Source organism: Boleophthalmus pectinirostris, unplaced genomic scaffold (genome assembly GCF_026225935.1).
Source record: "Boleophthalmus pectinirostris isolate CB_2022bp ecotype Guang Dong unplaced genomic scaffold, ASM2622593v1 HiC_scaffold_9, whole genome shotgun sequence".
In the NCBI taxonomy this organism is placed as follows: Eukaryota; Metazoa; Chordata; class Actinopteri; order Gobiiformes; family Gobiidae; genus Boleophthalmus; species Boleophthalmus pectinirostris.
Genome location: NW_026571541.1, coordinates 8,323,711 through 8,346,299, shown reverse-complemented (window position 1 = coordinate 8,346,299; position 22,589 = coordinate 8,323,711). Strand labels below are relative to the sequence as shown.

The window sequence follows — 22,589 nt, the reverse complement described above, 5'->3', positions numbered from 1 at the left end:
ATCAGCTTCTTCCAAGTCCGAGGCCATGGTTCTCGACTGGAAAAAGGTGGCTTGCCCTCTCCGGGTGGGTGGGGAGTCTTTGCCTCAAGTGGAGGAGTTCAAGTACACGGGGTCTTGTTCACGAGTGAGGGAAGGACGGAACGTGAGATTGACAGGCGGATCAGTGCAGCTTCGGCAGTGATGCGGTCGCTGTATCGGACCTTTGTGGTGAAGAGGGAGCTGAGCCGAAAGGCGAAGCTCTCGATTTACCGGTCAGTCTTCGTTCCTACTCTCACCTATGGTCATGAGCTCTGGGTAGTGACCGAAAGGACGAGATCACGGATACAAGCGCTTGAAATGGGTTTCCTCCGCAGGGTGGCTGGGCGCTCCCTTAGAGATAGGGTGAGGAGCTCAGTCACACGGGAGGAGTTTGGAGTAGAGCCGCTGCTCCTCCACGTCGAGAGGAGCCAGTTGAGGTGGCTCGGGCATCTGTTTCGGATGCCTCCTGGGCGCCTCCCTCAGGAGGTGTTCCGGGCATGTCCCACCGGGAGGAGGCCCCGGGGAAGACCCAGGACACGCTGGAGGGACTATGTCTCTCGGCTGGCCTGGGAACGCCTCGGGGTCCCCCCGGAGGAGCTGGAGGACGTGTCTGGGGTGAAGGAAGTCTGGGAGTTTCTGCTTAGGCTGCTCCCCCCCGCGACCCGGCCCCGGATAAGCGGACAAAAATGGATGGATGGATGGAAGTGAAAAGAACCGCTAACGGTGAATTAAATGTCTTTCAAACATCCACAGAGCAAACGTAGAAGATCCTAGCAAACTGTGGACTCCAACAAGTTCAACAACACACTGAGACTCTTGGAGGTTTTCATCTTTTCTCCTGTGAATGGCCCAGGAGTTTCCACCAAGTCATTGTGGATATCGCCCAAGTGAATATTTGGCCAGGTAGTTGGTGATTCCGACCATAAATTTGGTTTGGTCCAGGCTTTGTAGGGGTTATAAAGGGTGATTTGGCTCCATCGATGCTTATGACCAATTTCTGGTCAAACCATCTTCGATCCTCTGCCGTTAGAGTGGATCAATAACCAGGATCAATACCCTTTACGTGCTTTCTCGCTCCATCCATCATGTTGAATTAGTGTTTATTGCCGCCGACCAAAATAATTCCCAGCATGCAACGCACGCTTTTGTCAACAATGAAACTCACCTATAGATCATATATTCTATAGATCATCATATAGATAGTAATTGCACATACGTCTGGAATGTTCTACAGCAGCAGTCCCCAAATCCTGGGCTTTGGACCAGTACCATTCTGTGGGTTGTTTGGTACCGGTCCACACAGAAAGAATAAATAACTTACATGATTTCCATTTTATTTATGAGTCTGAACAATATTTTGTTTTGAAAAACATCAGGATGCTTATCTCGATCACATGACACATTAACATTAAATGAGTAAAAAACAGACGTCTTTGGAAAAGTTTATTATTATATTTACAAAATACAACCGTTTTTGTGTTGGTCGTATCATTTTATTTTGTCATATTTATCCATCACACCTTATAGGCTGGTTCTTGAAAATATTGTCTGACATTAAAACGGTCCGTGGCATAAAAAAGGTTGAGGACCTCTGTTCTACAGTATAATATTAAATGGATCTATGTTACATTTATTCAGGTGCAGATGGTTCTATTGCTCAAAAATACTTATAAAAACAGACATTTTGACTGTGAGAGGGGTCGCCTCTCCACAGATTTGACCTTTAACTTGGTCTGGTTCCAAGCAGTAGTTTTCAAGTTAACCACAACCTTTTACCTTTTAATTCAGTAGAGTTTGGCAATTCCAGACCTGAAGTGATCCAGATGATTCAAGATAAGCGTATGGAGTTTAAAAACACACTGGAGCACTTTGTGTATTACCACATGACATCACAAGGTGGAACAAAGTGTGTTCTGTTGGAGAGACAGAATGAGCCTAAATATGTAAATGAAACAAAACACAACTCCAGGTCTGTTTGTGATGAGGAAACATTATAACAGATCAGAAAATAGAGTAATATGGGCTCTTTAATCTCAAACACAAAAAATCTATAGAATACATCCAAAGATCCATCCATTTACTCTCAAACTATTCATTCTTCCACTCTTTCATTTTAAAAACATCACAGGCCACATTTCCACATTCAGTATTCAAAATGACTCAAGTACTAGATCAGAAATCCCCCTATATGCCACATTAAAATTACCACATGCAAATAGAAGATCAGTGCTGACACAGTCAGCTTTTCTCTGGTGCTTAGTGCTGAACTCCAGCATAAATCACTGTTTTACATGTCACTCTACAATACAATATTGATCTGAAAAGGTTTAGTAATACAAATGCATTTGCTTCTGTACAGTTCTTACCCAACCAAATGTCTTCTAAAATACACAGGTAATATCAGTCATTTTTCAACACATAAGCTGCTTTAACAGTATAATATATGAAAGTGTGTATGACAGGCTCTGATGATTCTCACATTTTGACTTAATGTACTTACTTAATTACTTAATAATACTTGGTGTAAATATAAATGATAGTTTTGCACAGGTCAAGAAGCACTTTGCAAAGAAACTTTGAAAAAATATGTTGAAAATTACAGGAAGTAGAGAATTCTATTTTAAGAATAATTCACTTCTAATTGATGACATCACACTGGAGAGAATTCTGTCCAAAAGTTTAGAGTTACACAAGAGAAACTTTTTTTTTTTAATATATTGAAAAAAATAAAATAAAATAAAAAATAACACAAAAAACAGCAACAAAATAAAAGTGTTTTCTTGCATTTTTGCATTTCTTATTCTTCAAATATGAATTTCTGCATTAGAGGAGTTTTGGCTCAGTGTACTACTTTGGTTGCTATATAATAGTTAAGGAATTCCCTAGTGTGATGTCATGATTTCCAACCAGGAAGCAAGATCTGAAATAAAAAAAAACTGTCTAATTGGGAAAAAAATGTTAAAGGGACAGTCCATAATTTAAGACATAGGACCTCATTTCCTTGTGAGCCAGAGTGTTGGAGACGTGTGGAGACACTTTTTTAAATATTCCATCCAGTCCTTGTATTTTCAGAGGTCGCTGGTGCTAGGCTAGTGCATGTCAATGGCCATAGTTATCCTGCCACTAAAAACAGTCTTACCCACTCCACAAAACACCAGAAGCAAAACAATTATAATGCCAGACTGTCGATGTAAATGTCTGTGTCGATAGAATAATTTTAGAAGTAAAACCAACCTTGTATCGCATCAATCGTCGCATGTTGAGGGACTATTTTCTCAGCTGATAATCTACGTGATATCAGTCCGCCACCGCCAAAGCTTTTTATCAGGAAGTACAACTCTTTAAAGGTAGTTTTCTGAATTAGAAGAAACACAAGCCATGTTCGGGCCTTTTGTAGGGTGGTGGTACAATGAGCAAATGTTAAGCACTTGAGCCTCACAATGAGCAGGTTCTGGGTTCAATTCCTTTACTAAATCCTTTTATCCTGGATTCCATCTACTTTCAGAAAATTCATGGAAACACACTTCTTTTGCTATCATGCCTTTCTCTATCACTGGATTATTCTTATTAACACATTTTATTGCACTTTCTATAATTTTGTATTGTTGTATTTTACGACAGTTAATTCCGTATTTATGAGTTTTATAACTGTTTTACGACTCTTATGGCTCTTATGAGTTTTGTGAAAGGCGTTACAAAAACACACTTTACTCGCTTACTGATTTCTGGCTTTAAAAACACTGAAAACGGCTCACCCGAGAACCCAATGTCATTCTAATCTTGTCTTTTTTATTACTGCTAGAAAATTCCTTATTACGCTCAGGGAATAATATCAAGCTGGTCGAACATCAGCTGTTAGCTACGACCCCCCTGCACCAGATTTAAAAACAAATAAATAAATAAAAGTATTGGCAGGAGTCTAAAGAGATTGGGGACACTGTGAAATGATTTGAAGCGTTATTGTGCGCTACATCCGGGAGGGACCACGACCCCCCGGGAGCTCACAGCTGTTAGACACAAACACGAAAAATAAGAGTCAATTTGGTTTGTTAAAATCTCCTTTATTCATCCTTGAAAGAGCGTTTTAACATCTGGGGAATGGTCGTCGTGCGCCACAGCTCTGACGAGATACCAGGCATTTTATTTTAACGGTGCACTGTGTAACTTTTCCGGCGGAGCGTCTGTCAAATGCGTTTCTTTAGGACCAAATAAAACCAAGTTATATGTCAGGGGCCTCATTTATAAACCTCGCTTACACACAAATCCTTGCGTACGCGCTCTACGCCAACCGCAGGATTTCTAAAACACGTCCTAAGCGCCACTTTTTGCTTAACTCTACGCCAACTCGGGACTTGCTGTAAACACTACGCAAAGTCTGGAGACATGGGGGAAAAGCGACGCTCGTGGAGAGAAGCAAAAAGTGAAGAGAGTTTGAGGAAGAGTTTGATCAGGAATGAATCAGAAAATCCATGGATATAAAAGAATTACCTTCAGATTTGTGCAGTTAAGTGTTTCGTTCGCCAAAACACGGAGAAGGGTTGATTATTCCACTCTTTTTTTTTTCTTTTTTCTGGACAAAACAGAAACTTTAATTTAATTTTTCTTGGTTTCACACTGGAGAGTTAAGTGCTTTTGCCTTTGTAGGGGAGCATAGAAACACGACGGCGACGGACTCCCAAGCGAAAAGTTACATAGTGCACCTTTAAAGGGGACATAATATGAAAAATTAAAAACATCTTGATGAAATAAAATTGCATGAATCCATGTTCATGTTTTGTTTAAGGCGGCAGTGGTGCGGTGGGTTTAATGTTTGTCCATCAACCAGAGGACAAACGGATTAAACAAAGCTCAAAGTAAAAAAAAAAAAAAGTATGGCAATGCAGGATTGGTTTGCTGTGGCAACATCAAATGAATACAAATAAATAAAAAATATGTGATGATATGAAACATTATTTCATTTCAAAACAATGGATTAGTCTAGTTTTAGTTTTCAGATGATGAGACATTAGGGGTTGCCATAGTGATTACCAAATATTGAAAACAAGACCAAAAAGTCCTCAAAAATGTTGCATATCATTTGTGAATGGAATTTGTGGAATGGAATTTATATGGAAATTCATAAAGAAGAAAGAAATGGAATAAATGTGTTACAAGACAAATAATTCACCAAAATGCACCTGCAAAACAGAACTATCTTAAAGGTGCATTGCGTAACTTTTCTGGTGGAGGGTCCAACAAACGCTCATCTACATGGAAATGCTATTGCTTTGTCTGTAATCAGTGTTGGGAAGGTTACTTTTAAAATGTGCTCCCCTACAGATTACAGATTACAGACCCCAAAATGTAGTTTGTAACGTAATCTATTAAATTACTTATTTACTTGTACCAACCACATCCTGAAAATTCACGTTTGTTCTCTTCAAATTTTCTATTGAGCCCAAGTCTCCATGAATAAGCAACTGTTTGTTGTAGAGAAGCAAAGACCAGGATCTTAACATAAAATGTTTTGTCTGTTTAAAGACAATAAAAAGCCCAGTCTTTACTTAACCAGATTAAAAATATTATTGATGGAGAAATGCTTTGTTTATGAGATGTGATGTCCACCTACTGTTAGGTGTCATATTGTTTATTTAAAAAGAAAATCACTTTCAGTACAAACATAAAGGCACCAACAAAGTAACTGTAATCCAATTACCACTCACTTAAACAGTAACTGTAACTGAATACAGTTACTCATAATTTGTACTCTGATTACGTAACTCCGGTACATGTAATCTGTTACTCCCCAACACTGTCTGTAATTAAACCTTTCTATCTTCATGGAGACCAAACCACACAAGTTACAGGTCAGATCTGTGGAGAGGCGACCCCGCTCACAGTCAGAATGCTTGTTTTTCTAGGTATTTCGGAGCTATAAAACCACCTGTAATTGAATAAGAGCCGTTTAATGTCATATTGTGGAACATTCGAAGCGTAGCAATGACAAATCCATAGAAACAAGCATGTGACAGACCCTCCAACAGAAAAGTGACGCAGTGCACCTTTAATAAACTGACACTTTTACAGCAGTTTTAATATTGTCCCTTTGACCCTCGGGGCTTCTCTTCACAGAGGCTGTATGTACAATAGTGATCTCCGGAGCCAGAGGAGGGGATTATAGACGCCCCTTGACAAGCATGTGAGGACCTGGTCTTATCAAAGGCCCCAGAGAAGTGCAGGATTCTGGGTAAAGGGGTGAGATAAGAGGCCCGGAGCATGGGGTGGGCTTTGGGGGGCTGTCAACCTGGATTAAGACCAGACAGGAAAAGAGTTCAAGTGAGACACAGACATTTGACTTCTCAGACACTGCTTATGTTAAACAAGTGCACTTTATGTTACGGTCAGTGAGGCTGAGAGGTCATGCCAGGTTACACAGGGAACTATTTGTCCATTTGAAATATTAATAAGCAAAGGATCATAGTCCAGACATCCACACTCTGTAATGGGCTTACATATGAGTATTAGTATAGAGTAGTGTTGTAGTCAAGGACGCACTAATCAAGACTAAAATCTGTTCGAGACCACAGGGTCCAGAGACCAAGACAAGACCAACACCTCCAAGGGTTTAGACCGAGACAAGACCAAGACTTTTAAAGGCCGAGACCGAGAAAGGACCAAGACTTTTAAAGGTCAGTACTGAGACAAGACAGAGACCACGGCCCATCGAGACCAAAACAAGACCATCTTTGTCATTTCCTACATATATTTTAGTTATTTTGGCACATTTATATCAATGTTTTTATGAATCTATCTCCATTTGATCTGGTTAATGTTCATTTAGGCTTAAAATAAGCCAAGTAAACTGTATTGCACCCTGTGCCCTTTTTTTGAACCCTCACCCACAGTTTGAGAAGCCCTTCTTTAATCCCACTTCCACTGACACTTTACAGAAAACTTCTTCAAAGTGAATCAAGTGAGTTTTTTCAAGTTCATAACATTTACAGTTAAATTATCTTACTGGTTTTGCAGTGATATTTAGAGCCTCTGCACATTTACCGGTCGAAATGAAATATGATCTCCCTCATCAAGTGTCAGACCTTGAGTCCGAGACAAGACCAAGACCGTAAAAAAGAGGTCTCAAGGCCAGTCTCGAGACCAAGACAGGTCTAGAGTACTACAACACTAGTATACACTACCGCTCAAAAGTTTTAGAGCACCACACTTTTTCCAGTTTTTTATTGTTTACTGTTCACCAAAATGTACTCTAAACTTTTGATTCATGAAAGTGTCCACCTTTGGCAGATATAACAGCTGAACACACTGATGGCTCATTCTTTTTACAATAGAAATCAAATATTCTTAAGAAAGTTTTTCCCAAGTCTGTCACAGAAGTTCTCATAAATGTGTGACACTTGTAGGTTGTTTGGCTTTCACTCTTCTGTCCAGTTCATCCCAAACCAGCTCGATGGGGTTTAAGTCTGGAGACTGTGCTGGATACTCCATGTTTTCAAGCTCACCATCTTGTTCTTTTTTCCTGAGGTAGTTTTGGCAGAGCTTGGACTTGTGTTTTGTATCTTTTATCTTTTTTTAAACCTCTGGCTGTTCAGTTCTTACCTTTATACCATTTCAAGCTCTTCACTGGTCTTGCACGATTTGAATTGCAATAAATAACTGGAAAACTTATGGTGCAGAGCTACAATTAATTTGAATAGTGTATGTCTCTGTTCGATTCACCGAGTGATCAAGTCTATCCGGAGTTAGTAGCTGGAGAGTTAATGGTTCAATCCCCACTTCAAAACAAGTATTGGCGTTGTGTCATTTATCCGACACTTGCTTTTTTTCTAGTTTGCAAATGAGGAGAGTGCAGTATAGTTAACCAAAATCATACAAATGATAGGAAAAAACTCATTTTATGTACGACAACATCAATGTCATCTAACAAATGTTCTGAAGATGCATTGTGTAACTTTTCTGGTGGAGGGTTCGTCAAATGCTTTTCTCCAAGAAGATGTTATTGTTTTGTCTGGAAGTTTCACGGTATGGCATTAAACCTTTCTATCTTCATGGAGACCAAACCAGACTAAGTTACAAGTCAGATCTGTGGAGAGACGACCCCACTCACAGTCAGAATGCTTGTTTTTGTAGGCATTTTTGAGCTATAAAACCACCTGGAATTGAATAACTGTAAGGTAGATCTGTTTAATGTCATACTGTGGAACATTCTGAGTTATATAGTTAGATAATGCACCTTTAAATTCCCCAGTAAATACAAGGTGGGCTCTTAAATTAAAGGTGTGACGGTTTTGGTGAGAGGTCCACCACCTGCTTATCTCCACTGAATAGACACATCAAGAGTCTCGGGCTTCCGGACTCGGAATGATTTCTGAGGCAGTCAAAGGTTTCCTTTTTCGTCCTTCCTGTGGATCAATACTGACCATTGCCTTCGCCTTTCACTATTTTTCAATTCCGTTGGGATGCGAAACAGTTTGAACAGAAGTGCAAAAGGGAATCAGATCTATGTGACTGCAAACCTGCGAACATTTTGTATGTGGAGCACCATCAAAGCAAAACCCCGATCCCTCACTCAGTCTTGGTTACGAATTTAAAAGGTCAACGCCAAAGCGAAAGGCACCAGCGGTTCGCCAAGAAACTTCCACCGCAAAGAGACCAAGACGTGATGTTGCTGTAAAACCACAAGAACAAGAAAGTGTGAGCTCAGCCTGTTTGTCTTCTGCACCTCTCACTTTAACAAACAGGATCCCGCTTTGATGGCGCAATACAAATGTTCGCTGCAAACCCGAGATGATTTAGGCAGTCAAAGGTTTCCTTTTTCGTCCTTCTCGTGGATCAATACTGCCCATCACCTTTGCCTTTCACTCTTTTTTAATTCCGTTGGGAAGGGAAACAGTTTGAACAGAGGTTTGCAGTCACACAGATCTGATTCCCTTTTGCATCTATGGAGTTCGCAAACACATTTCTCAAGCCGTTTTCCGCTGTTAGGATCCAACAACCACACAATTAACGATGTCCGAATCCCAAAACTAAAATATGACAATATCAGAACCAGAAACAAAAGCGATATGGTTCAACAGACTTGAAAAGATCGGCTTTGTCAATAAACACATCCCACTGTAAAATCAAACATGGCAATTTGATGCTCACTTTTTCAGAAAATCCTTCCCAGTATGCTGTGCGCAATGACCAGAAGCCCGAGATTCTTGATGTGTCTATTCTTGCTGCATTCTTGAAAGTTCCACAGCCTGGCATTAAATCCTTCTTGTGTTTATTAGTCTAATTTATTCAGTGTACAGTGTTTTTCTTGCTAAAAAGACAAACAAATATTCTTGGTAAGATCCGGTCCCCATAGAGACAGATGGTTTTATGTCATGCTGTGAAACAATTTAGTCAAAGCAATAACGTCTCCATGGAAACTTTAATTAGTTTAGTGATTTATTGACTTCTGCTTTGTACGTTCCTTTTACCAATTTCATCTGAAGAAGGTTTCTCTTGTATCCATCAATCAAACGGAGCTGTAGAACCATTATTTCACAAATACATTTAGAACAATGTACAGTGACATTTGATTAGACTTGACTATAATAAATACAGTGCGAGTTGCGGAGCGGGGAGCGGAGGATCTCGGATGGTTTTGACAGCGCAGGGCCTGTTTCCATGGTGATAATTGTAGACCACGTTGACATACTTCATACTTCTCCGTGCATGGGGAGAAGGGTATTACATGCATTTGCAGGTACAGAGTTTAAAATAAAACCGAGCAGATGGTGCAGGCACTTGAGGAATGGAGAGATGGTTGGAGAAAAATAATCCAACTTGATTTTTTATGACAGATCCTGTGGTTGGAATTAGACCGGTGATGTGTATTTATTAAAAACAGTGGCGGATGAAGTACTCGATTTTGTTACTGAAGTAAAAGTACAGATAAGGGGCACAATATTTCTCAAGTAAAAGTAGCACATGAATGTAAAGTATTAAAGTACCTGTTTAAAATTGGACTTGCAGAGCTTTTTTTTAGAACAATTAAGCAATAAATGTAGAGATTTTGATAAAGAATTCAGCTGATTTTAAGTGATTCATTTGATTTCTTAAATTTTTCTCACTGTTTTTGTGTATTTGGTTTGCTCAAAGTTGAAAAGTTAACTCAAATGAAATGTGCTAAAAATAAGTCTCAAATCATAAAGAGAAATACTTTTACTTTTCAGTCCAAATCTAAAATGTAGTGGAGTAGAAATGACAGATATCTGCTCTCAAATGTAATGTAAATGTGAAGCAAAAGTAAAAAGTATCCATTGAAAAACGTGCTTAAATAAAGTAAAGATACTATATTGTACTTTTACTTTTGTATTTTGTTACCTTCCACCACGGATTAAACATTTGATTCTAATATGCTGTATGCTGTTATTTGCAATAACCATAGACTGTATAAAAAAGTGAACTAAGGGTGTGACGTCAACCATAGCGTTTGGTTCCAGTCAAATAAAGCTCACAGAAGGTAGCAGTTATACGAGTGAATCTGGAGCCAGGTCCATATTAGGAATACGAATTTATTGACAGGCAAATTTTATTACACCAATAAAACACCAGGGTCATGTAGAGCAGGCCAAAAAAAAAAACAGCCCTGGCATTTTAGACTTAGACCGACCCCTCATAATTAACGGAGCACAACCGACTATTTTACGTATGTGTTCCCGGGTGATACGAACTGGCTCAGAGTTCGAACAAGGGAGAGTCCACACATGTTTAAAAAAAATACAAAAATAGATATTTAAAAGCAAGGTGCAAATAAAGTTGTGGCCGCACAGTGGAGAGGAGAGAAGAGAGTGAGCAGTCTCCAGCAGCAGCTTTTAAAGGTGGTAGGCCACACCCACAATCAGGTGCCACTCATTATGTTGGCCCTCCCACTTGAATCTGGAAGGGAGGGGGAGAGAGAGAGAGCCACAGCAGCACAAACACACCTGTAAAATACACACCCAAGCTGGGGTCGTAACACAGAGGAATGCTCAGGTAAATAGTAAATAGTAAACAAACTGTGTAAATCATTACTAATACTACTAATATTAACTATTATAATTATAATTGTTTACAACTGGTTTAGAAATGGTTCAGACCTGGTTCAGACCTGATTTAGACCTGATTCAGTCTTGGTTTCGACTTGGTTTCAACCTGATTTCGACCTGGTTTAGAAATGGTTCGGTCCTTGTTTAATCATGATTCAAATCTGGTTTAAACCTGCTTTAGACCTGGTTCAGACCTAATTTAGACCAGATTCAGTCCTGATTTAGACCTGATTCAGATCTGGTTTAGATCTAATTTAGACCTGATTCAGTCCTGATTTCGACCTGGTTTAGAAATGGTTCAGTCCTGGTTCAGACCTGGTTTAGACCTGATTCAGTCCAGGTTTAGACTTGGTTTAGACCTGATTCAGACTTAGACTTACCGTTGTGCTTGGAGCACCAGCGGCCACGGGAAGCTGCAACCCGGTTGGCTGCAGGCTTTACAGCTCCTCAAGATGCACATTTCAGAACATGTTTGTAGAGAAGAAACAGGGACAGCAGGTCTAACACTAAGACCTGAATGAAGACGGGTTGTTTATTTGCAGGCTACAGTTTAGTTCTCCATAAAAGGCTATTCTTTTTGTTAATTTGTCAAGTGGGATCTTTAACATAATTTTTTTATTGAACCAGAGTCACATCCAAACACCTCCCCTCAAACTGCATTATATGTTGTTTTATATGTTGTTTTTCTATTATGTCTTGAGTGAAAGTGCAAAAATGGAACCAGTCATGAGAATTAATTAATTACTACTTATACTAATAATACTTCTACTACTTGCTATGACGAATGTTTTCTAACCAGCACATACAGACATCTTTCCAATGTCCATGATCTCCTATTTCGCCATGTTTAGTTTATGTAAAAGTAGAAAAGTACATTGCTATCTCCTATAATCCTACTGCCAAAATGTTAACAATTTATGAAAAACTAAAAACATAAAAATATGTCTATTGGGAGATTTTAGACAGTTGATATGGTAATGTTTAATACTGATGTCTTGAAAATAAAGTAATTACAGCTAAAATAGTGTAATATGGGACCTTTAAAACCAATAATATGAGACAAATTGTCAAAATTTTGCCAGATTAATAAATATCAAATAAAATCTGGGGGGAAAAAATCACGATAAAACACTTGTCTTATAGTGCACACCAACTAAAAATGTGAGAAGTAAAAACAAAATCTTAAACCAATGAATTTTAATTGTTAATTTCAGACAGCCAAAGTCAAAAGTGCAAAAAACAAGACAAAATCAATTATTATTAAAACAATTTTATAAAACAGAAGCTCAAAATCTCTAAAAACAGTTTAGTCAGTTACATATTTACATGGATTTTATTTTACAAGCATGATGTTAAATATATTAATTTGTGAGAACCCCGACCCCATTCTTAAATCACAAGATGCTCATTGGAAGAAACATTTAAAAGGCGCGTGATGTGACTTTTCTGGTGGAGGATCTGCCGCGTGCTTGTTTCCATGGAGATGTTATTATAATGTCCCAAAGTAAAGCATTAAAACCTGATCAATGTTTACTGTGGGGACAAGCAGGTGACACAAATATGCAAGTTAGTAAAGTGTAAAATCCCTCAATTGTCCAGGCAAAGTGAGAAATTCAAAGTTTGTTTTGGTCAAATACATTTTACAGCTCATCAGAACTGAAGAAGCTGTGAAAGGACGAGATGTGAAACGTATTCGTCAAAAATAAACTTTTTTTTCCAGTTGACAAATTGATTTTCTCCTTTTGCCACAAGTTACTGAAGTTATATCAAATAGGTTTCAATACAATCTCCATGAAGACTCTAGCATTAGAGGACCCCACTCAAAAAAAAGTTACACAATGCACCTTTAAAGGGCCTGTATTACGCAAAATTAACTCTTATAATGTTGTTACCTCATCAAAAACATGCCTAGAGTTGTGTTTTGTTTTATTCACATCTGTTTGAGTATCGTTATATTATTAGTTTGTCTAAATCTCAAAGCTCAAAATGCTCTGTTCCACCTTGTGATGTCATGTAATGGTAGTTTTGAACTTAACAGCTACCTTTTACCTTTTGTTTAGCAGAAATTGGAAATTCCAGAGCTAATTAATCTAGTAAAAATGTATGGAGTTTGAGCACTTAGACTATGTTTACACTGAAACGAATCAGCGTATCACCGTATAGGAAACGATCTGTGTCCAGACATGTCGTTTCTGTGTCCGTAAGCCTTCCTTATCCACACAGCTTTGAGCATATTTGTTTACGTTTTACAGAAACGCAAACTTAAAACTGCATGGCTAATTTGCATAAACTGAGCGCTCAAAAAACAGCTCGCTTTTGTGCACTGATGTGGTTCAGCTTCTGTCGGACTAAAAGACACGACTCAGTGGAATATGTGAGTTCTTTCTGTGACAGAGGGGTGTTCTGCTAATGGTGAGTCTGTTCTGTATTTCTATTGCGTTGGAGATGATTCATGTTAAAGTTTTCAGAGATTAAACGTCTACAGGTCATACGCACAGACCATATACATGAATGGACATATATTCTAGCCTCTTGGTGTTTTGGCGGTGAATTACTTCGCGGTGCACAGAACTACATCAGCGTTTTCAGGCGTCCACGTGGTGCCGAATCAAATCCGTACTCAAATGAATTCATGGGAGCTGGCGGCACCAGATCGTTCCGTCTCTGGAGCCGTTTTCAATCGGATCAGTGTCAACGTACACTGCATCCACAATGAAAATGACTCGAATTCGTACTAGTGTGGACGGGGCCTTAATGTATAACAACATGACATCACAAGGTGGAACAGAGTGTTTTCTGTTTGGGAGAAGCCTAAATGTTCAGAGTCTGTGTGTTAAACATGCGTGAACGAAACAAAACACAACTCCAGGTCTGTTTTTCACGAGGAAACATTAAAACATCGATCAGAAAACAGCGTAATACGGCCCTTGAAATGTCCCGGTGCACAAATACAAAAACGTCATACATACAAGTACACTACATGTCTCACTTTGTCAATGAGAAGTCAAGCTTTTTGGTCCATAATGATATTCACAGGCGCTCTCATGCAAAGTGGTGCCATGTCAAAGTGAAATCACGACGATAATGAAAAAAGGAGATTGTGACGTTATCTGAAAAATCGACAAAACTGAGATTACAGGTTGTGAGACTCCGCATCACAGCTCGGCCACAGTGTAGCGCAGAGTAATGCATGAATTATAATAATGCAAGAGCTACGAGTCTGGCTTGATTCATGGCTACACAATGTAAACAACTTAAAAAAAACTCCCTCCAGTGGCATAGTGTAAGTTACTAAACCGTTTGAAATCTGAAAACCTGCTGGTACGAACATTTTAACCAATAACCTCCTTGCTAAGAGGCAGGCGTCTAACCACTGTGCCACTATGAAATTAAGTAGTTTACAGTATCAATTACTATGTCCAGGTAAAGGTGCATTGTGTAACTTTTCTGCTGGAAGGTCCATCAAATTCTTTTCGTTATTGCTTTGCCTGGAATGTTTCACAATGTGGCATTAAACTTTTCTATCTTCATGGGGACCAAAATACAGATCAGACCACCTATAAGTGATTAAATTAGGGGTAAGGTAGAGTTGTTTAATGTCATACTGTGGAATATTTCAGGCAGAGCAATGACGTATCCATAGAAACAAGCAGGTGACGGACCCCCAACCAAAAAGTGACACAGTGTGACTTTAAATAGAGGTGTAACCTATTCCAATACTATTTTGATCATATTGTTCAAAAGGAATTTCAGCACATTCAAATCTTCATGGGATGTTTACATGTTTGTTGAGAACCCGCAACCGACTTGTCTCCATGGAGATGTTATTGCTTCGCCTGGCATTTTCTACAGCGGGGGTCTCCAACCTTTTTCCTCCAGCGAGCTAACTTTATAAAACAAAAATGTCAGAGAGGTACTCATTTTAACGGCAGCAAGACACTGAGACGATTATAAAAAAAGAGGGCGAGCCTTTGGAGTACAGTTAGATGCCTCTAAAACATAAACCACTGTCCATTTATTAGTGCACAAAGTTGGGCTTCAAACCAAACCTTCCAAATTTGACTTATTCAGCACAATGGTATAATTTTGAAATCCTTTGGCGAGCTACTTGGAAGGAGGTGGAGAGCTACCAGTATCTATCGAGTTACAGGTTGGAGACCCTTGCTCTACAGTATGGCCAAGTTACAGGTCAGATCTGTTCAGAGGTGACCCCGCATACAGTATAACTACTGTATTTTCCAGGCTATTAGGCGCTCTGGATTATAAGGTGCACTGTCATAGGATGGTGTATTTTCGAACTTTTTTCGCAAATAAACTGCACCGGATTTTAAATGAAACACAACAGTTCCATGGGTGAGTGGGACTTTGTTTGGCGCGTTCACGGTGACTCTGGGCTTTGTTTAGTTGTGGCGTGTAGTAGAGATGCGCGGATGGCGGTTACAGCCGCAGACTCCGCAGCTAAACCGCGGGTCGGGCGGATGACGTGATAAAAAATAATATTTTAATTAAATTCGGGCGGGTGGCGGTTTCACTACTCAAATAAAAAACTCTGAACTCGGAGCAACTGGGAGGAGACTGAGCGGATGGTGGGCTGATGCGGTTTTGAAAACTGGTCAAAAACTGTGGTTGCAAATGGATAGCGGGCGGATGATGAGTTTTGCGATGCGGTTGCGGATGAAAAAGTAGCCCATCCGTGCACCTCTAGCGTGTAGGGAGGGTGCTGTCTGGGACCGCTGGATTGTCGGCGTGTTCGCAGTGACTCAGTTGTTCAGTTGTGTCTAGAAGTGGCACATTGCACTCGCTTTTTCGGTTCGTTCCTCCGTTTCGTTCCTCGTTGTCGTGGAGTGATGAGTGTGGCTGCAGGTGTTTCTGGCTGCGTGGTCGTTGTCTGCTCCGTGCGTGTTTGCGTGCGCTGCGAGTGGTGCAGCTTTTTGTAGTTTACTGAGTGGATTCGTGTACAGGGTGCTCTGGATTGCGGGGTGCTCAATCGTTTTTTGATGAGGTTGGAGGCTTAAGAGCGCGCCTAATAACCCGGAAAATACGGTACTACTAATTTTCAAGTTTTTTGAGTTATAAAAGCACCTGTTATTGAATAAAGACAGACACGTTCATTCCAAGCAAAGCAATAACATTGAAGCAGGTGGCGGACCCCCTCTTTGAAAAGTTACATGTAGTACCATTAAAATACTGTACCATCGAATGCAACCAACGAATGGTCTGTAATCTCTAATGTCTATTCTTCTATTCTCTACTCTCACTTCATCAACCCCACAATGCTCATTTTGCATATTTAAGGCATCTCAGTCAAACATGAGGTGCAAAGGAATGTACGAAACGAAAACGGGTGAGAAAAGCTGGAAGACAAATCTGTGTTATTCTGTCTGGAAGCACTGCAGTGACAAGCCTTAAGCCCATATGGCAGACATGAATAATTAAATACACAGTATTCATACGTCATGTTAGCTCGGATCTGATCTGAAGCAGCGTGTGCAAAGCGGAAGAGTGCGGCTCACATATTGACGATGCAGTGGTGATTAATGAAGTTGATCTGAAGCGGCTGATTGCACGTGTCCTGCAGTAATCCCCAAACACATGCCATGGATTTCCTATACTGGTTTTCACATTGGAGCAGTGACGTAACTCTCTACATTAGTTAAAGTGACTTGAATTCAGATTATTTTAGTTCAATTGATTTTATTTTATTTATTTATTTAATTTTGATAAGACTTGAGTAGTTTCCATCACTTGAGATTACTTATTTGTCTCACGATATTTTGACTTTTAATAAAACTGAGTCTTTTTTTAAGGAACTGTATAAAAATGTCTGAATCTGGAATAAATTTAAACATTGTCCAACCAATTAAAGTATTCAAACTGAGATACTGATTCTGAATCAAATCTTTTTAGCTCCGAAGTTACGGAAAATTGACTCTTGTGAGCTTTAAATCAAGTTAGAATGCTGCTACCTCATCAAAAACATACCCGGAGTTTTTTTTGTGTGTTTTGTTTCATTCCCACATGATTGCATAATCAAATTGTATTATTGTTGGCGTACATCTCCAAAGCTCAAAATGCTCTGTTCCACCTTGTGATGTCAAGTGAACAGCTCCTTTTTACCTTTAGTTCAGCAGAGATTGGCAATTCCAGAACTGAACTGATCCAAATGATTCTAGTGAACGCGTATGGAGTTTAAAAACACAGTGGAGCTCTTCCTGTATTATCAATGTGGAACAGAGTGTTTTCAGTTTGTGTGTTAAACATGTGTGAATGAAACAAAACAACTCCAGGTCTGTTTGTGATGAGGAAACGACATTATAACATGGATCAGAAAATTGCGTAATATGGGCCCTTGAACCGGCATTGGTGTTTTTTGCAGTGTGTTTGGGAGGGGGGGGGCAGTGTGTTTGGGAGCGAGGGTGGGGGGGGGTTGGGGGGGGCAGGGTTACATCATATCGGCGGCGGCGTTTACGGGGCCAATGTGTCTGTGTGCTAATAGAGGTTAGCTAACGTTGTGATCAAAGACAGATTGATGCGACGGCCCTGAACAGCTGCGGAGGTAATGATGTCTTCATGTTTTCTACCATCTCTCTCTCCGCTTTCGCCTCTCTTTCCCTCTATCTCAATCCGTCTCTCTCGCTCTTTCTTCCCTATCTCTCCCTCTCCTCTCTTTCTCTCTCTCCTCTCTCCCTCCCCTCTCCTCTTTTCTCTCCCCCCCCTCCTCTTTCTTTCTCTCTCTCTCTCTCTCCTCTCCTCTCTCTCCTCTCTCCCTCCCCTCTCTCTTTCTCACTCCCTCCATCTCCTCTTTCTCTCTCCCCCTCTCTTCCCTCTTTCTCCTCTTCCTTCTCTCTCCCTTTTCCCCTCTCTCTTTCTCCCCTCCCTCCCTCTCCTCAATCTCCCCTCTTTCTATCTCTCCCTTGCTCCCCTCTTTCTTTCCCGTCTTCATCTCTCCCCTTTTTCTCCTCTCCCTCCCTCCCCCCTGCTTACCCGTCTTTCTCCTCCTCTCTTTCTCTCTCTCTCCTCCCTCCCTCGCTCGCTCCGTCTCACTTCCTGCCCTCTCCATCCGCACAGCCTCCTCCGGAGCGCTTATTACCGTCTATATTTAGATGGGCTGAAACCTGCTGTTGGAGCCATGTGTGTCCATGTAATGTTTATGTAACGACTTGGCTCTAAAAGGAGTGCCACAGGTGACTACACTCAAACCTGCACGGTGGCCTAATAGGATACGGGTCCCCGGGCGCCGCACTGTAGTCGCCCCCTCCTCTTAACGCCAAGCACAAGTGGAATTAAAGAACACATATTATGCTTTTTTGTACCGTTTTTGGACTTTAAACACGCCCTTGAGCGCCTTTACTTTGGTTTTCAAATAAAAAAACTGGGCCATCCCTGGTTTGAGTTGGTTCGCAATAATAAAACTGTGAAACGAGCGCGTAATTCAGAAAAATTGTTACGCACTTGGCACTAATGTGAGTCAGTATAGTTTTCTTTGTGTTTTGGTCATTTTTAAGCAGCTTCTCTGTATTTTACCTAACAAATCACAAAGTATACCTCTCTTTACTGTTGGCAGGTGTCAAATTGGTCAAAAATAGATACATGTGGGACATTTCTTGTATAAAACTGGGACAACTTTGCTGGGACAGGGGACACAGAGCTCAAAACTGGGACTGTCCCGGGTAAATAAGGACACCTGGTCACCTGAGCTATGTTATGCTTCAACTTCAGCTTCAAATAATACCTAGGTGGAACAAAATCACAAAGTTGATTCAGCCTGTGCTCCCTCATTTGGATTTGTTGTTCACGCTACACAACAATCTACCCCAACAGCGACAATTACCGTGGAAAAAACAAACAAAAGCTCGGTATTATAGCAACGTACCCGGCACTCTAAGTTGTAATGAGCATGATTTGATGAGAGAAACGCTCAGAACAAGCCCGGCGTTGATTTACGGACTTAAAAACAGCACGGGAGGCTTCAGGTTTCTACCTCTGACGTCACAATCCTGTTAAAAATTGTGTGAATAAAAGTAAATACAAAATCCCTGGTATGTTTTTGATGAGGGAACAACATTATCACTCAAAAAAGCTTAAAAATACATCAATTTAGGATAATATGTGTCCTTTAAACCACGAGTTATTCTCGACCTCGGGGCCTGACTGTTCGTTTACGGTGTAACCAGGGGCCCAATCACATATTAAACATGTTATATTCTTCTGATTGTGGGGCCCTCGAGGAGATGCGAATGGCTTTACTCTAGAGAGCCACCCCTATGGTTAAAAATCGCTGTTTAAACTTTACGGTGAAGGACTAATTCAGCGGGACAATGGAGTCTGTATGAACCTACCTAACAGGCAAAACTTGCATAGCTCTTAGTGTTTTTGTTACAGTAAAAATAGAAATTGCTAAAGCCTTAAGGAAGTATGTACACGATAGAAAGGTAAAATCATGCTCCAGTTGTGTATATAAGGCAAGCGTCACTGTATGGTCCATTGCTTGAAACTACAAATGAACAAAGTTAAGTCCAGTTAAACCCAGTGCATTTGATCAGTTAAAGATAATAAAAATACTCTGAAAAGTAGTTCTACGCTTTCCTCGGACAAAAACATGCAGCTTCAATCATACAAGACGCACAAACGTATTTCAAATGGAAGACTCATTCAAGACTTTTGCAGATTTGATCAAACCAGCTCGACATAATATAAAGTCAGATAATAAAAACATCCCTTCTTGAATGCGTGAAGTCCCTTGGAAGACCCCCCAGCGCTCCAATCACAGTCTACAACAGTGGAGCAGGGAGGTGTGGAGTGGGCTTTTACGAAGGAGAAAAAAGAGGAGTTAGGATGGATAAAATAGGCTGAAGTAGCTGGGAAACTCGTAGGATTAAATGTAGATCCTAAGCCCTGAGGAATTTTGCATGTTGTGTAGCTTTGGGAGATTGGGAGACCTAACTTCCTCCCCCCTTTCCTCCTCTTCTCCTCCTTTTCCTTTTGCGTGTGCCGTTTGTTCTTCAGTGGGATTTCTCGTCCGATTCGGAGGAGGTTGTGTTTTCGCGAGGCAGGGTCATGGTCTTGTGGCGGTCCCAGAGTTTGTGGAGCTCCGTGGCTTCGGTCTCGCTGCTGCTGGTGCCGCTGTCTCGGAAACTGGCCAGAGGGGGGCGCACTTTCACCCCCTTCACTGTCACGGAGCCCTCAATGGCTTTGCGGAGCTATGGAAAGAAAAAAATAATTAGTGTTAAATGAAAGTTTGGAGGCAGGGCTTTCAGATGCCATAGTGGTTACCAACAATTGCTCGGTTTTAAGATTAAAACAATTTACTGGGCCATAATAATTATCTTAAGTCCTCAAAATGGCGTCCATGACTGAAAGTGGTTAATTGAAACAGACGCAGGCGATATTATCAGATAGAAGGGAAGGAGCTGAATTAAAGGTACTTCACCTCATTTTCACTTTGATCCTCTAAACAGGAAAAACAAATATTTATTCACAACTTTGAGACGGCAGAGGGGAGTTTTGCCATTGTAAATTGTAAATAGTCACATTTTTCTATAGCACTTTTCCACTTTCAAGGCACTAAAAGCGCTTTACAACAAGGAATCACTCACCCATTCACACGCACAAACTCATACACCAGTGTATGCAGACACTGGGGGCGAGGTGGGTTAAGTGTTTTGCCCAAGGACACAACAACAGTATTCATCTGTGGGAGCTACAATCACACCGCCAACCTTTGGGTCAGTGGATCTGACCGCTCAACCAATGTTTTTCATGTCAAGAGCGGGATTCAAACCACCAACCTTCGGATCAGTGGACAAACGCTCCGCCCCCACATTGATTTAAGAGGCCACATTACAAAATTAATCTCTGTTCTCATGTTTTTTTCTCGTCAAAATCATATCTGTTTACCATTCTTGTTTTATTTAATTCACACAAGTTTAACACAAATTCTGCATATTTAGGCTGAGACTCACTTTGTGAATTCATGTGGTAATACCAGAAGTGCTCCACTGTGTTCTTAAACTCTATACCAGCAGTTTTCAATAGGTGAGGTCCGCCTCCCCTGGGGGCGCCAAAGAGCCACTGAGGAGCCGCAACACACAGGGACTTAACCAGGACTGATCCCAGGACTGAACCAGGAGGACTAAACCAGGACTAAACCAGGACTAAACCAGGACTAAACCAGGAGGACTAAACCAGGAGGACTAAACCACCAGGACTAAACCAGGAGGACTAAACCAGGAGGACTAAACCAGGACTAAACCAGGAGGACTAAACCAGGACTAAACCAGGACTAAACCAGGACTAAACCAGGAGGACTAAACCAGGACTAAACCAGGACTAAACCAGGAGGACTAAACCAGGAGGACTGGAAAACCAGGAGGACTAAACCAGGAGGACTAAACCAGGACTAAACCAGGAGGACTAAACCAGGAGGACTAAACCAGGAGGACTAAACCAGGACTAAACCAGGACTAAAACCAGGACTAAACCAGGAGGACTAAACCAGGAGGACTAAACAGGACTAAACCAGGAGGACTAAAAACAGGACCAGGAGGACTAAAGGAAAAACAGGACTAAACCAGGACTGAACCAGAACTAAATCAGAACTGAACCAGGACAGAGTGTTGGGACGGGCCCGAAGATGCGTCCGCATAGACTGTCGGGTGACCGCAGGCGAAAGGAACGGTGCAAAGCTTCCCGCCCCACGGAGCTAAGTGCAGCCATCACCTGATCACACTTTGCAGACTCCCTGCTCCATGGGCTCAGGATTCTCCCTCTCTCTCAAGTTTAAGATTAGTCCTGGTTCAGTCCTGGTTTAGGGCCAGTTTATTATTAAAGAATACATTATCAGTTATTGAAACTCATCATTGCCAAGAACACAAAAGATGCATTTACTTCAAAGGCCGGTGTGGGGAGGACAGGCGGATGGGAGTTTGGGCAAACGGGGGCTCGGCTGTCTTTACCTGCTCTAAGAAGAGGCTCACATTCATCCAATTTGAAAACCCCTGATCTATACACCTTAACGTAAAGAGGTAACATCATTATAACAACCCATAAAGCTCACAAGAGTCCATTTTGCATAATATAGTAGGACCTGTAAGGCTAATAACAACCAGCAGGCTGAACACAGAATTTCAATGACCTTGGTGCATAAAACACTTTACAATTAGATGCAGACAGTACACAGTCAAGTGCAAGATTTAGTTTATTTTAAGTGCAAACAATTGTTGCTTTTCTTATCTTAAATGTAGTGAGATGTATTTTCATAGTTTAAGTACAAAAAGTCTTTGTATTTTACTTTGACAAATGAAATTGACTCAAATCATGATAAAACTTTCTCAGTTCAGGTCATCTTAACTTTTCCGTTTTTGCAATGTGGTCTCATTTCTAACCTACGACCTGCTTTTACAGTACTTTGCCTTTAGAGTACTTTATCTAATCTAATACACAAAAACACTTTAGTTCTTTGGTGGCAGGTATCCACAAAAAATAATTGTCACCACACTGCCAGGACCCAGGTCAGCA

General features: G+C 40.7%; 1 protein-coding gene across 2 annotated transcripts in view; it reads right to left on the bottom strand.

Moving 5' to 3' along the window:
• Positions 1-17,948: 17,948 nt before the first annotated feature.
• clcn2c (chloride channel 2c) overlaps positions 17,949-22,589 on the bottom strand; it is a 301,208-nt gene continuing 296,567 nt past the window's right edge. Inside the window, exon 24 of one of the 2 annotated variants that reach the window (XM_055147757.1) lies at positions 17,949-20,272. In XM_055147757.1, coding sequence (XP_055003732.1) covers positions 20,075-20,272 — 198 coding nt within the window. In that variant the 3' untranslated portion in view covers positions 17,949-20,074. The remainder of the gene's footprint in view (positions 20,273-22,589) is intronic. The other variant, XM_020926770.2, reaches the window with a different exon arrangement.